This window comes from Artemia sp. Qi Xiang Cuo, chromosome 1, assembly GCF_049724085.1.
Source record: "Artemia sp. Qi Xiang Cuo chromosome 1, ASM4972408v1, whole genome shotgun sequence".
In the NCBI taxonomy this organism is placed as follows: Eukaryota; Metazoa; Arthropoda; class Branchiopoda; order Anostraca; family Artemiidae; genus Artemia; species Artemia sp. Qi Xiang Cuo.
In genome coordinates, this window is record NC_142794.1 from 38,230,990 (window position 1) to 38,248,163 (window position 17,174).

Genomic DNA, 17,174 nt, shown 5'->3' on the forward strand with positions numbered 1-17,174 from the left:
TGAATAAATATTGTAAGAAAATCTTGCATAACCAAATTTTTGCATTTCTGGACGAATAATCGTTTCTAGGTGTGAAAAATTGGTCTATTTATGAACTCGGTAATAAAAAAAAAATACAACTGACAAACAAGTTTTGGGGTTATTAGTGCGTAGGGCTGTTTGTATAGCTTCGGGCAGCTTCGGCGTGATGTGATAACGTGACAACGCTACAACCTCCAGCAAAATAATTTGATTGTATAAAATGCTTCTTTTTTTCAATACTGAGTTTTCATAACAGAGTTTGGGAGTTTGAACATAGAGTCTGAACATTATCTAAGAACCGTTTCAATACCTTTTTGAGTTTCAAGATTCATAGGCAAGTGTCTTATAGTTATTCTTTATATACGATTAAATATAAAATAATATTTTTCAAATAAAAGTAAAGAGCAACATCAAAACCAAAAAAAAAGAACAGAAAATCGGCTTTTCTATCTATATGGGGGCCATACTTCTGTTTTTCGTCTCTATATGCCAAATTTTAACTAGTAATTAACTGAAATAATTTATTGTGGAAAAATAGCTTAACTTACAGTGAGCTGGTAATTGTAATTGAAGCTCTTTCTAAATATAATTATTAAATTCAGATAGTATAGCCTATCAAATCCCTCCATAATGGTCCTGGATAGGTAAATTTTTTGCAAATCTTATTATTGATTTACAAATAAATTAAACATACCACTTGATGCCTTTTTATGCTCTTTCCAAATATAATAGGCCTAATTATTTTTGTCTAAATGAATTTTACCCCCACCCCTATTTATACCAATTCAGGGTAGCCTATATATTTGCACATTAGAGGGGTGGAAGTAAATTTATTTCTGATGTAAATGAGAGGTAAGTTTAAACTTTCCCCCTGCCCCCCTAATGTGCAAATATATACCCTGAATTCATATGCATAGGGGTGGGGCTAAAATTCATTTCCAGCAAAAATGATTATTGTATTTAGAAAGAGCATAAAAAAGGCATCAAGTGGTGTATTTACTTTATTTGTAAGTCAGTAGGCCTAATATGATCTGCAAAAAATTCACCTAGATATACTCCTAGCTTAGATTATGCATAAAATTAAAAGAAATAGTAGGGGCTAGGCTAAAAAAATTTTTAGGCTGCTTTATAGGCTAATAGCCTAATTAAGAAAAATGAAGAGTTTTAAATCAGAATTATGTCCTGGATCAAATATAACATTTGTTTCTGTTGCAAATTTCGCCAGGCACGCTGAAATTTTTTTGGCGGCGCGCCGCCAATTTTAGACTGGCGGGGCACCATGGCGCGCCGATTTTTCTAATTTAAAATAATAATAAAAATTCCACTTCACCAAGCACGTTCAACCTTGATTTTAGTAAGGATTTTTAAATGGTTGGCTAAAAACATACAAGAAAAATATGACAAAACAAGAATTTTTTGGGCCGTGCTGAAAGTGTTCATGTTCACCGTCGATCAGACCAAGTAGAATTCTCATTTTTAGCCACTAGACCCAGGGAAACCTATGTTGTTAAAGGAAGTGAAAAAAAAACAAAAAACAAAAACAAATAACAACATTGAAAAAACACTGTATACAAATCGGATACCATGGCTTAACAACACCAACAATTATAAATCAGCGGTTACATCACTTCAGTTAAAATTGATGTAACAAAAGTCAGTTTGTTCACTCTGCCTGGAGCCATTGATCTTTTTGCAGTCACTATCAGTCCTGTCGTGCTAAAAAGCCGTTTAGCTGGGGCACATGTGGCCAGTACAGCCAGAACTTGATGAGCGTAAACTGCCACTCGCAGGATCTGATACTAGTACTGGACCTTGGGGTCCCACAGAATGCTGCAAATGGGCTTCTTCTTTGTATCTGCTGAAATAAGTTGTTTTATAAGGGAGAACAAACCTGCACCTTCACCATAGGGCTCCTGCGCACTACACTACAGGAGGAACTAAACTGCACCTTTACCCTCTTTTCTTATCAACACGGAATAACCCTCCGAAATTCTTTTCTGAAAGAAGTGGTCAATATATAACGTTTCAAGTCAAAGTTTAAGGCTACTTCAACTTCAGTGTGCTCTGCTAACTGTGCAAAAAAATGTAATTCATTTCTATAGATATATTTCTATACTAGCTCTAGATAATCTACCAAGCGGGAAACTACCGCAAATCAGCATTGATAAATAAATGAAACCCAAAACAAACAAAAATAACAATAAGTAACTGAGTCAAACTCAAAACGAGCAGAAATTAACATAAGTTGGGCTCAAAAACCCCTATGCCTTCCCAAGGCCAGAACAAAATTTTAACTTTACTGAAAAAAAAAAAATTTTTTTACTTTTATAACTTTAATAAAAAAAAAAAAATTAAAATATTTATTAATAAATATAAGTATATGTATATTAAACTGACAATGCATATTCATTTGTATTTTTGTCAGTAAAGTACAAATTATGTTCTGGCCTTGGGAAGGCATAGGGGCTTAGAGCCCTACTCATGTCAATTTCTGCTCGTTTTGACTTTGACTCGGTTATTTATTGTAATTTCTGTTCGTTTTGGGTTTCATTTATTTATCAATGCTGATTTGTGGTATTTTCAGGCTTGGTAGATTATTTGACTTTATTTTTGCTCATTTTTGATTTAATGGAGTTCTTTACTTTTCTTTGAAAAAACTTATTTTGTGGAATTTTTTTTAAATTATTTTCTGTTCCTTTTATATTGACATAGTCTTTTCAGGTAAAAAGAAAATCATACTTTAAATCTTTTCGTTTTGTAAGAATTTATAGTTTGGCCTGCTATTTGTATGCTGGAAAACAATTTTCAGCCAAATTTAACAACATAGACCCTTATAAAAATCTGGACACAAATAATAGTGTTTAATTTAGTTTCATACCTCCTCTAGTTGACCTGAAATGGAAAACTTGATAACATTTGCAAAAAAATTTGTTTACTTTCTTTGATAGCTTGGATATACTTACGCTATTTTGATTTGGTCAAATTTTAAGAGCAGAAGAAGCCCTGAAAGTTTGAACATAATACCCTCAGTCGTTCTTGGGATACTGCTGAGATACCTTATTGGGAATTAGCATAAACACAGTGCATTTTGATTTAATCTTATGGAAACATTTACTTTTTAAACATAACGGCAAATGGGAGGGTGGGCGTGGTTGGGGGATCAGTTTTCCTCCAATCACTTTCGACTATTAAAAAGGGCATCAGCCCTTTCTATTTTCAATCGAATGAGCCCTTTTCGAAGTTCCTACGACAACTTTTTCGATACAAAGTGCCCTGGTCTAAACAACAACAACAACAAAAAAATTATACATTATACCCACATTGATCTCTACTATAAAAATGTCGAGCCTTCCAATCCCTTTCGACTATTAAAAAGGGCACTGACCTTTCGATTTCCAATCAAATGAATCCTTTTTGAGTTTCTACGACAATGCTTTCTATAAACACCTTATATGCCCCCAGGGCATAAATCACAACCCTTACCCTAAGGAATGTGAGGATGGCTGTCATCCTCTAAGACCTGATTTCCAGAACTTCCAACTGCGTTGAAAAAAATGGCCCTCTCAAAATGTTGACTTATTGTATTTGGTGAAATGGTGTGCGTGGACGGGGTGTTTATTGTCGTCCAATAATTTTTTACTATTAAAAAGGGCACAAGCCACTCCAATCACTAATTGAATGAGCCCTTTTCAAAGTTTCTACGACAACTTCTTCGATATGAAATGCCCCGGTCTAAAGGAAAAAATAATAAATAATACATTGTGCCAACATCGTTCTTATATACCTCCAGGGCATAACTACAAAACCCTTGCCCTAAGGGTTGTGGGGGAGTAACCTCCTCAAATAACATATTTTCTCTGGGGAAATCAGTTACTCTGAACAAAATGGCTCTCTTAAAATTTTGATTGGATGTGTTTGGGGACAGGGTGGGCGTGGAAGGGGTGTTAGCTGCCTTCCAATCACTTTTGACTATTAAAAAGGGCACTAGTTATTCCAATTTCCAATCGAATGAGCCATTTTTGAAGTTTCTACGACAACTCCTTCAATACGAATTGCCCTGGTATGGAAAAAAAAAATAATACATTGTGCAAACATTGTTCTTTACTTAGACATCTCGATTGCGCTGCCTATGACAACATCCTGAATTGCCTAATGCTCTTACCTACCTCTTTTCATCCGAAAAATCAGAAAGAAAAATGAACAGAATTTTAAAGTGGAAGGTCGAATTTTTGTTTCAAGAAAAATTTCTTCTTCTCCTTCCTATAAACCAATATAAATGGCGGGCCCAAGATGACAGTATTTATTTTTAAGAAACAGATTAGCCGGGATGACGGTTGAAGCCCAGAGGTCGATATCGATAACCAAAAAAGAGAAAAAAAACGGTGGTGTATTAGTGACACCGCCGCCGATAGAATCAGCGGCGGCGTCAGCGCGCGGATGCACGCTCGGCGGCGCGCCACCGTTTGTGTTTCGGCGGCGCGCTGCCGATTTTCGGCGCGGCTTCGGGGTCTACTTTCTTCCATTGTTTATCTACATTTTCAAATAGGCTATTATATTTCTCTAACAGTCTTTACCTTAAATTACCTTAAATCGCACTTGCTAGCGATAGGACGAATCCTGTGTCCGCCAGCTTCAGTGATGATAGTTAATCATCATTTGTGGCGTCCCAAATGGTGCACCCCGGTTTGTTGAGCCACTCTCTATCCACTGATGACTTAAACGCATCCACGCTGGTAGAGGTTACTGTTTTTTCACTAAGGGAGTTCCACAAGCTGACGACTCTATTTGAGAAGAACTTGTTCCTTAGTCTGGTGTTGGCTCGTTTTCGGAATTGCTTTTGAGAATGACCACGAGTTCTGTTTGAATTGTCCAGTTGAAAAAGGCCAGGAATGGTATCCTCAGCATTTAGGAGCTTTTATGCTGTTATCACATTGCCTCGTTTGCAACGATATGTTAGAGATGGTATTCTAAGCTTACAGAGATTGGATGGATAAGGGACATCATAGAGGTCTCTAATACATTTCGTTGCTCTCCTCTGGACTGATTCTAAAGTTGCTTGGTCTGTCTTATTTATTGGGCATGTGATGCCCATTCCAAACTCTAGCCTTGGTTAAACTAGACTCTTGTATAGCATGGTCATAACAGTTGGAGATCTTCTAGTGAACTTTCTTTTGATTAAGCCAAGAGTCTGATTAACCTTTGCAATAGTCACTTGTGCATGAATATGAAATTTCAATTCGTCGTCTACCAGGACACCAAGATCTCTCTCCGCGTGGCTACTGGAAATGGCATTTCAGGACCCATCCCTACAATCCAAATGGTACTGATTGTGTGGGTTTTTCTTCCCAAGGTGGAGAGTCTTGCATTTTGATGCGTTGAATTCAAGCCTCCAAATATTAGTCCAGTGAGTAAATGTTTTAAGGTCCAGTTGGATCGACTTAATATTCTTTGCTGTGTCTGCACGACCGATAAGTTTCGAGTCATCAGCGTAGAGGCTTACTTTGTTATTTAGGATTTTTGGCACGTCATTTATATATATATTAAATAAAGTCGGACCCAAAACCGTGCCCTGGGGGACACCACTTCCAACAGCGGCCACCTCGGTGAAAAACGTCCTTCCATCCTCACCAAATACTTTAACCGTCTGTTTCCTATCTGTTAAGAACTGCATCACCCACTCAACCACACCACCACTCACCCCAATAGCTTGGAGCTTGATTTGAAGTCTTTTATGGCAGACTTTGTCAAACGCCTTTGACAAATCAATTAGTATGATGTCGACTGGATACCCTAGATCTAGAAGATTAGTTATATACTTATAAGAATCAATCAAGTCTGTTTCAACCGACCAACCACACCTAAAGCCATGCTGATATGAGGAGACTCGTTTATTGCTCGTCAAGTGTTTCAGGATTTCAGTGTTAACACTTGCTTCTAGTAGCTTCCCGACTGCAGAGGTGACACTGATTGGCTGGTCAGTGCTTGTGTCCTCTTTGCTGCCACCCTTATGTATGGGGGTTATGTGGGCCGTGCGCCAATCCTGTAAGATACACTTTTCATCAAGGGATTTCTGAAAAAGGTGAGTGAGCGGGCCTGATAGTTCAACATGCAATTCTTTAAGAAGCCTTGGGTGTACATCAGCAGGGCCCACCAAGTTATTTGTATTCACATTTTTTAGGTGGGACCCTACATCTCCCCTCTTGACGGTACGCAGGGGCAGAGGGGTTATGCGGGTATCGGTGGGGGGGTCTGGAAGAGGGGCATTATCAGGTTGAGTAAATACAAATGTAAACTGCCTATTTACGGCATTGGCACTTTCTATTGGGTCATCTATTATACGGTCATTATCTTTAAGTCGCGTAACAGAGTGTCTACCAGGTTTACGGGCTGAGGCATAATTCCAAAAGCGATTTGGACTTAACTTGCTTGCAGCTGCTACAGCCTCATCATGCTGTTCAAATAACTATCTGAATAGATTTCTGACTTGATTTCGTGTCTTGGTACATTTTGTGTAGTGGTTCTCATTGTGTATATTCTGTTTATATAGTCTCCAATACCTTTTCTTCTTATTTCTTGCTCTCTTCAATTCTTTGGTCATAAATTTTAGCGTTTTGGTTTTACGAGCCCATCTTACTGTAGTATTTTTCTTTGAGACCTCTAGCAGTATTTTCTTTATCATACTCCACGATTTATCAACATCATTCTCAGTGATAAAGGACCAATCCTGCCCCGCCAACTCTTGCTTCATCAGACTGTAAACTCTATACACATGTTTGGTAAAAACTGATTTTTCTGGATACAGTCTAAGGGAGCATCGTATGGCAGCGTGATCGCTTGCACCGAAGGGCAGTAGTGGGGCCACGTTTAAGAGCGCTTCATGGTCGTTTACTATTAAGAGGTCCAGCAATTATGGGGGGTGGCCATCCCGGTGCCTAGTCGGAAAATTTACAGCTTGGTAAAGTGAATAGTTAGCTAGACACTCAAGAAATGGTACAACTTATTTCTGTCCAGAATAGCCACAGCCATCTATCCATTGGACAGAAGGTAGGTTAGAATCCCCGACTATGAGAAGGTTTGCTGTCAGCGCAATTTTTCTATCAATTGATTTTACTACTTCAAAAAAGGACCTTTCTAAATTAAGGGAACTCGGACTTCTGTAAATTGTACCAATCTGTATTGGCTCACCAGGTAGGTTTATAGAAATCCACACTTGTTCTAGGTAAGGCTCATATTCAATATTAATATTTCTTACCTGGAAAGTATCTCGGATGTATAGGACAATTCCCCTTCCTTCCTCCTTTGATAGGTTGCTGATTATTTTGTATCCCGGTATCTGTATCTGTTGTTCCGTCAGAGGGATAGCAGTCCTTTTTGGTTTCACTTCACAGAAGGCATAAATATCTGAAGCGCCTGATGTAATAACACACTTAATTTCTTGAAACTTTGAAGTTAGACAGTCAACATTGCTGAAAATAACACTAAGGGCACTAATCTTCCCACAGCTTCCACTATCAGAGGGAGTTGATGATTTTTCAGAACTCGGTGAATCAATGGTTTGTCCAGATCTAGCACTGTAAAAACAATCGTCCGACTCCCCGCTAGCAAAATTATCACTTACATCTAATAATGCACTAGAAGAGAAACTCTGTACAGGTTTTGGCAGCCCACTGAGAGTTCCATATGAGTTGGAGGAGCTGGAGGTGGCAAGTTTTTTTATATGATTTTGCCAACCCAAATCACAATATCTTTCTCTCCATTTGCTTGCCAAGCTTGGAACTCTTCATATAGCTTGGTTCTTTTAGTCCGGTCTGCTTTGGATACGTCGTTTCTGAACTGAATTCTACCAGTTCCTCTCTTTTCATACGACTTCTGGAGATTTTTTTTCTTTGTTTCAAGGTTGACAACGGAAAAAATGATTGGTGAGTTTGAGCTAGTTTGGTTATTCGGGTTAGCTAAGCGACGGGGATTTATGACGGATATATTTGGAAGGCTATACTCTTGGGACAAATACTGCTGAATAAACTGTCCGTCTTCTGGTTTTGCCGGCACTCCAAACACAACAAGGTTCAGTTTACGTCTCTGTCTGTCTCTATCTTCGACTATTAACTGCTTCATTTTGTTCTCTAAGTGGCTATCAAGATCGCTTTTTAAAGCCTGTACCTGCGAGACTACAAGACAATTCAGCAAGTCCTGGTCAACAGCGGTGCCAGACGTTTGCTCGAGGGTATCTATCCGCGTCTCAATGGCTTGAAATCTATGATCCATGTCTTCGATCACTTCACGCTTAAACTCACTAAGAGAAATTTTGACGGCATCTATAATTTTCACATCAAGATCCTGAATAACTGCTAGGGTCGGTTGAAGCCTTTCAAGGGATTTGGTAATAGCATTTTGGATATCTGATGCATTTAGTCTTGCTTGTTTGTCACCTTTACACATAGGACAATGCCACTCGTATCCGATACGCCTTGTCATCTTTGTTAAGAGAGCATACTCTGGCTCAGTCATTTCAAGACAATCTATACAAAGCCATTGATTGCAACCATCACAATTCATCGCGCTTTATTCTTCATCTAAATTACAACCACAAGCTGCACAGTGATCAGTTCCTTTTTTAGGACTCGTACGAGGTCGTTTTGGCGGCATTTTTACAAGTATAGGACGAATAGCGCACTGTGGTTTTACTCTATCGGCACCAAAGTTAAAAAAGCGGGATTACGTGAAAAATGTTCTGGAACATCAATGTTTACAAACAAACTTCACAGGTGTGTATTTCGTCGATGCTCAGAAAGCTAAATTTATTGCCTTGACAATTTTCGAGGTAGACAGAATGTGGGAAGTGCAATACTCAAATCACCTATTCCCAGCAGTTTAAGGATTAAAATCCCGCTGGTACCAATTCGGCCTCTTGTTTGTTTGCTATTGCTCCTTTCTGCACAAAGTATCCACCAAAAATACGCAAAAACGGACGAGCCAACGTAATCAATGGTGTTTTTAGTATTGAGCGTTTGGCAACAGCGCTCTATTGCTGGCTGCAAATTCGGAAGAAGGAGAAGGACACTGAAACTCAGCCTGGCCTTGTTTACAAATAAACAAACAGCTGTTTATTAGCAGACAAAGGACAAGTCCCTTGGGAATAGAAAATAACAATTTTCTAACATCAAAATGCAGGTAAATAGAGTGAAACACCAGGGAAAACCTCTTAAAAAGAAACTTAATATCAAATATAAGCAGATATGGTAAAATATGGATAGAAATAAATGTTCTTTCTCACAAATTTGGTCAACAATCCTTTATTCACTTTCACACCTCCCAGTTGCTGCTTTTTTTTTTTTTTTTTTTTTTTTTTTTTTTTTTTTTTTTAATTCCATTCCTATCACAATGCTTTTGACAGGCCATGGAATAGGCTAAGCAGTAACTAAGCAGTATAATGCATCATCAGATAGAAACAATTGTTTAGGTTATATCTGGGACCTATATATGGGGGGTTAGGGTACATTGTCAGAGTAGAAAATATTAAATTTGGAAGGATTGTCTTTTGTGGTATATAGTGGTACTAGCACTCTTTTGGTATTATAGAGGGGCATTTTGTGTAAATCTATCCTAGCAATGCTGAACAACACCAACAAAACAATTTCATTGCATAAAATGCTTCTTATTTTATTATTAATTAAAAAAACTTTTTCCACAAAATAAGTTTTTCAAAGAAAAGTAAAGAACTCTATTAAGCAAAAAATGAGCAAAAATAAAATAAAATAATCTACCAAGCTTGAAACTACCACAAATCAGCATCAATAAATAAATGAAACCTAAAACAAACAGAAATTAAAATAAATAACCGAGTCAAACTCAAAACAAGCAGAAATTAACATAAGTTGGGTGCAAAACCCCTACACCTTCCCAAGGCCAGAACAACATTTGCACTTTACTGAAAAAAAATACAAATGAATGTGCATTGTCAGTTTAATATACTATACTGATATTTAGTAATCAAAATGTTAAAATTATATGATTTATTAAAGTCATAAAAGTAAAAACATTAGATTTTTTTCAGTAAAGTGCAAATTTTGTTCTGGCCTTGGGAAGGCATAGGGGCTTTGCACCCAACTTATGTTAATTTCTACTTGTTTGGATGTGACTTGGTTATTTATTTTAATTTCTGTTCGTTTTGGGTTTCATTTATTTATCAATGCTGATTTGTGGTAGTTTTGAGCTTGGTAGATGATTTCAGTTTGCCTAAATTTTGGCGTTTTGGGGTTCTTTACTTTTCTTTGAAAAACTTATTTTGTGGAAGAAGTTTTTTTTAATTAATTTTTGCCCGTTTGATATCGCCATAGTCTTATCAGGGAAAAAGATAGTGACAGTTTAAATATTTTCGTTTTTAAGACTTTATAGTTTGGCCTGCTATTTGTATGCTGGAGAAAAATTTTCAGCAATTTTTAATAACATACACCATTTTAAAAATCTAGACAAAAATAGTACTATTTAATTTTGTTTCATACCTCCTCTAGTTGACCTGAAATGGAAAACTTGATACCATTCGCAAAAAAATCTGTTTACTTTCTTTGATAGCTTTGATACACTTACACTATTTTGATTTGGTTAAATTTTAAGAGCAGAAGTAGCCTCGAAAGTTTGAACATAATACCCTCAGTCGTTCTTGGGATACTGCTGATATGCCTTATTGGGAATTAGCATTATCACAGTTAATTTTGATTTAATCTTAAGGCAACATTTAGTTTTTAAACATAATGGGAAAATGGGAGGGTGGGAGTGGAAGGGGGACTAGTAGCCCTCCAATCACTTTTGACTATTAGAAAGGGCATCAGCCCTTTCTATTTTCAATCAAATGAGCCCCTTTCAAAGTTCCCACAACAACTCCTTCAATACGAAGTGCCCTGGTATAACAACAACAACAACACAAAATATTACTAATCACTTTTGACTATTAAAAAGGGCTCTAGCCCTTTGAATTTCAAATCGAATGAGCCCTTTTCTGAATTTTCTATGACAACGTCTTCTATAAAAACCTTATATGCCCCCAGGGCATAACCTAAAACCCTTGCCCTGAGGGCTGTGGTGGAGTATCTTCCTCAAAAACATATTTTCTATCTAAATCAACTATGCTGAACAAAATGGCTATCTCAAAATTTTTATTGGATGCATTTGGGGGAATGATGGGCGGGGGGGGGGGCTAATTGCCCTCCAATCACTTTCAACTATTAAAAAGCACACTAGCCCGTTGAATTTCCAATCAAATGAGCTTTTTTTGAAGTTTCTGCAATGACACCTTCTATAAAAACATTATATGCCCCAGGATATAACTTAAAACCCTTGCCCTGAAGGTTGTTGGGGAGTGTCCTCCTCAAAAACGTATTTTCTATTGGAAATCAACTATGCTGAACGAAATGGCTATCTCAAAACTTTAATTGGATGCGTTTGGAAGAATGATGGGCGTGGGGGAGGGGCTAGTTCCCCTCCAATCACTTTCGACTATTAAGAAGGGAACTAGCCCTTTGAATTTTAATCAAATGAGCCCCTTTTGAAGTTTTTATGACAACGCCTTCTATAAAAACCTTATATACCCGAGGATATAACTTAAAACCCTTGCCCTGAGGGTTGTTGGGGAGTGTCCTCCTCAAAAACGTATTTTCTATCTGGAAATCAACTGCTGAACAAAATGGCTATCTCAATATTTTAATTGGATGTGTTTGTGGGAATAATGGGCATGGGGGAGGGGCTAGTTCCCCTCCAATCACTTTCAACTATTAAGAATGGAACTAGCCCTTTGAATTTCCAATCGAATGAGCCTGTTTTGAAGTTTCTATGACAAGGCCTTCTATAAAAACCTTATATGCCCCCAGGGCATAACTTAAGCCCCTTGACCTGAGGGTTTTGGGGGAGTGTCCTTCTCAAAAACACATTTTCTATCTGGAAATCAACTACGCTGAACAAAATGGCTATCTCAAAATTTTGATTAGATGTATTTGGGGGAATGATGGGCGTAGGGGGGACTAGTTGCCTTTCAATCAATTTCGACTATTAAAAAGGGCAGAAGACTTTCGACGGTTACATAGAATAAGCCTGGTTTGAAGCTTCTACGGAAAATAACTCTATAAAAACAACGTTTACCCACAGACCCTAACTTAAAGCTCTTGGAATTAGGGTTCCGGGGGAGTGTTCTCTTCAAAAACATATTTTCTATCTGGAAATCAACTATGCTGAACATAATGGCTATCTCAAAATTTTGATTGGATGTGTTTGGGGGGAATGATGGGAGTGGGGGGGGGGCTAGTTGCCCTCCAATCTGTTTCGACTATTAAAAAGGGCACTAGCCTGTTGAATTTCCAATTGAATGAGCCTGTTTTGGAGTTTCAACGACAACACCTTCTATAAAAACATTAAATGCCCCCTGGGCATAACTTAAAACCCTTGCACTGAGGGTTTTGGGGGAGTGTCCTCCTCAAAAACACATTTTCTATCTGGAAATCAACTACGCTGAACAAAATGGCTATCTCAAAATTTTGATTGGATGTGTTTGGGGGAATGATGGGTGTGGGAGGGGGGGGGGGCAAGTTGCCCTCCAATAACTTTCGACTATTAAAAAGGGTACTAACCCTTTGAATTTCCAATCTAATGAGCCTGTTTTGAAGTTTCTACGATAAAACTTTCTGTAAATAAAACTTATATGCCCCCAGGGCATAACTTAAAACCCCTTGCTCTGAGGGTTGTGGGGGAGTGTCCTCCTCAAAAACATATTTTCTATCTGGAAATCAACTATGCTGAACAAAATAGCTATCTCAACGTTTTGATTCGATGTGTTTGCGGGAATGTTGGGCGTGGGGGGGGGGCGAGTTGCCCTCCAATCACTTTCGACTATTAAAAAGGACACTAGCCACTCCAATTTCCAATCGAGTGAGCCCTTTCGAAGCTTCTACGACGACTCCTTCAATATGAAGTGCCCGGGTATGGATGTAGCGATAGAACATTTTTTATTTTGTAGCGATGAAGAATTAGTATCTAAATCAAACGTATTCTTACTAGTCAATAATAAAACCTGGCTTTCTCAATAAATCAGATATGAATGGCATAGGTTTATTTCCATATTATTATTTCCTATATTTGAACTGGATGCTATCATTTTTCCAACATACAAATTAATCGAATTATATTTTAATGCTGATCTTGAATATCTTTGAATTATTTCATTTAATTTAATCCATCAAAAGTTATGAGGAATTAAGAATTATTGAACTAGAAATTCTGACGTCTCAGAACTTTGTTTCCACGGCACGATTAGATCTGGCTTCAGAGACACGAATACTTATAGGCTAACAGGGGTTAGAAACGTTCTTCCAAGCTGTAGCGATGACAACTTTTGGTATTTGTAGGGATGAAAAAATGTGGCCTCTTCTTTCTCGAGCTATCTGGAGATCCGATTCCCTGGGAGCATTTACCTTGGAGACATGCGAACTAATTACCTATCATTCGACTAGATGCAGACATATAAAATGAAATAGATAAAAAGGCAATAAATTTATTGAACTTACATACTTAGGTGCACAGCAATGGGTCACTTCAAATGACAATAACGGTGACAACGATGTACGAAATCTGTCTGAATGGTCCTGAGTCTGGTTAACGAATTCTCCCAAATCTGACTTATGAATAATCTTAAAAAGCACATCTACCCAACTATCAAACATTTCTTTTCAGTCCTGCGCCGTGAGGACTGGCTCACCATTGGCTCGAGAGGACCAAGGATCTAAATCTCTTCCAATGATCTCTTTTGAATGTATCTGATGATTCAGGCATTCACACGGTTTTAGCCATTTAAACTTTCTTAGAAACATTTTGCGTAGCATATTTTTTATTTCTCTCTCTCTTAGCGAAATCTTAAGCCTGGATAGCGCCTTTCTTTGTCTGGGGTGACTGCACTTTTTCTTTTTGCTGATTAAGGACTTCATTTCATAAATACGTTTAACTTAATTATAGGAAATTGGAGTTATCTTAAAAGGAATGGAACTTTAGATTGGTATTTTCAATACGTCGCTTTCGACTTATAGAAAACATTACCATTTCCATTAAATAATGATGCGTTGTCATTAGTAACTGCTGGGATTCGATCTTTTTAAAATTTTCACCGTATATTTACTGTTTCTTTTGCATAATTATTTTAATTATATATTATGGCTTCATCAGGAGTGCTAAAAATTTTCTCTACTGCTTTTGTTATTTTATTCTACATCCCTATCTAAAATTTATCTATCGGACTAAGATTATTCACGGTTTTAGGCTAGCTACTATGCTGAGGATTTTTTTTTCTACGTCTAACACTGATTAATTTTACATTTCCAACAAGGTTTGAGCTCTTCTACCTTTACATTAGTTTCTTTTGAAATCACTTTTTTTTTGCTGTCTATGTGGCACACTATTTTCTATCTACGCTACATTAAATGAATAGCTTGACAACGCTACACACAACTATCTTGATATTTAACACTAAATACGAAAACGATTCAAAACAAATAATATTGTGTTTTCCACTTTCACTAGTAATTTTAATCCACCTTCACTATTGGGATTTTGGACTTATTAAAGTAATTAGGAATTAGCATATATAGATTCAAATATACTCATCACCTTCAAGTCCTTATTGTACAACACCCTTCTGTTGTAAATTATTGTCCTTCACTCTTTTTGTCTTGGCAAAAATTTTGAAGCATTTACGTTATGGTTTCTTCATGGAACAGTTCGAGCCTGTTTGTTTTCACACGACAAGTTTTCTCTAATAGTCAACTGGGAAATGATGCTTCCCACTACAGGTGTTGGCGTATTTCTTCTCAGCATATCATTTTTTAGGACACCTTGAGGCACACAGAGAATGTATTCTCGCGTAAAATTGTTCATTTGCGCCTTTTATAAAATTGTTAGCTCATGGCATGCGTCGATTAGCCTTTGCGGTGATTCCTAGGTTAATCACGGGGTAATTGAAGTTTGGATTTGAAACCGGTTGTCGTCATACTATAGTGACTCTTTTAATATATTGTCTTTAAGTTCAACTTCAAACATCTTCAAATATCATTTAACTTCAAATATCGTTAAATATCGTTTTTCTTTTAATACTCGATGGGGTTCTCAGAATTAAACTTCAAATTGTCTTTAACTTTAACTTCAAATATCTTCGAATGTCTTTAAATATCATTTAACTTCAAATATCGTTAAATATCGTTTATCTTGTACTGCTCGATGGGGTTCTCAGAATTAAACTTCAATATAGTGTTACCTGATATGTAATATGGCTCATGGTCGAAGAAACAATGATCAAGGGCAACTGCTGTTTTCGTGGACGAAGCTGGAATGAAAACTCCCTGGAGTCTATGATGAGTATTCTTCGTTGGTTGAGATATGATGAAAATAGATGCTACTGGGTCGTATCTGTACTGGGCAGCTCATTGTAATGCTCAATAACCAATGTGTCCATTTACTTCCTGTAATAAAAACAACGCGGCAGAATCACACGTTCTTTGAAGTAAATACTCATACAATGATTCACGCATTAATTGGGTTATAATAAAACAACATTGTTCCCATTGGGAAATTCAATACATAGAAGTTTCTTATAAAATATTAATTCTTCAACTTTAAGTACCGTATGGTCTCTTATTATACTTTCTAATATATACTACTACATACACTTTATTTTAACTTCTTTCAACACTTAGTTAATTTTACATCAGATTTAAAATAATTATTTAAACAGAGTTTATGCTACATGGTTGATTTTTGAGGTCTAATTTTACAACATATTTCATGCCTGCATTGTTCACGCACGTCCGTGCTGTTTAAGAAACGCATGTGCAGCTTCATAACCACACGGTTTTACGTAAACGATACTACAATGAGGGAAAAAGACATAGCGAGGACGAGTGGAGACCTCAATACCCACTCGTTTTCTAATGTCTTCCCTACTTCTTGGCTTAGACGTTCTCAGGGGGTGTTGGGTTTAATCTCTGCATTTCAGCTGTTTCCCCGTGTTCTTCTCTTGGTTTTGGTCTTGTTAGTCTGAGGCTTTTTCCGTAATTACAATTCAACATTGGTGCCTCATATTTACCTTTCAAATAAGGTAATTAGATGTAGGAGCTTTCCTGCGTAGATTTCAGTTGATGCTTGGCAAAAAATGTAAGCGCAATGAAGAACTGACATCAATATCTTTTTATAAGGCTATTGTTTGAGCAAACCCTTCAGCGTTAAATAAATAAATATGATATTAAAGTCTTATTAGAATCCGTTAAGCGAAAAACACCTTCATATTATTAGGGAATTCCTGGTGGATTTTACTTAGTCGCCATTGGATATACATAGGGTTCCAATCCATACATTTTAACTGATTAAATGGTCTTAAAATTTTACATATTATTATTGGGATATAATTCCAAATCCGCCGTGAAATTCTACATATAAACGTACCAATAGCCAACTATAGATAAAGTTCGGATCGGATATTTTGTATCCCTCTGTTTAAAACTATTTTTGCCCCTAATATTGACTGATTGTCCATACATTAGGACTGCCTCTATACATTTTCTAGTTTTTAATTTTTAACCCTAATGAGTCATACTTAGTTACCATTTGATGTATACAGGCTTTTCTTACGCAAACTTCAACCAATCAAATGATTTCAAAATTTAAGCATCACTTTTGAGCTTTATTCTGGTCGTGATATACCTCTATGACTGGTTGAGATATAACTTTAAAGCGTAGCTAATATCGTTATATAATTTAATTTTTACATTATATTTCTCGAGTAAGAAACACATGAATAAGCAAGCGTGCAGTATATAATTACATTGATACCTTACTTTTTGTGTTGGCCTAGAATAATTATAATCTTCACTAAGATAGAGTAGTTCGTTTAACTAGACACTTCTACACGGATAATTTCTTGTTGCGAATAATATCTATCTTAGTTAGGACACGGGTCTGTTTTTAATATAAGTTACAGGGGGATTGCCAAAACCCAACAAATTATATGCTGCATGGGTTTTGAGTTCCTCCCAAGGCTTCCCACAAAACTTGGTCCATCTAGTTAGATTTGATTACACAACTTAATACTGAGTAGGGGATGATTTCCATAGTTCATTTGTAGAATA

General features: G+C 36.9%; 1 protein-coding gene across 3 annotated transcripts in view; it reads left to right on the forward strand.

Annotated features, from left to right (window-relative positions):
- The first annotated feature begins 237 nt into the window (after window positions 1-237).
- The window catches only part of Pde8 (phosphodiesterase 8), a 335,405-nt gene continuing 318,468 nt past the window's right edge, over window positions 238-17,174 (forward strand). The window contains exon 1 of one of the 3 annotated variants that reach the window (XM_089102287.1): window positions 238-355. Coding sequence is in view for 1 of the 3 variants with exons in the window: in XM_089102070.1 (XP_088958196.1) it covers window positions 9,187-9,192 (6 nt within the window). In the remaining 2 variants the exon portion in view is untranslated. Of the gene's footprint in view, window positions 356-9,024; window positions 9,193-17,174 lie in introns of those variants that run through there. The other 2 variants (XM_089102216.1, XM_089102070.1) reach the window with 2 other exon arrangements.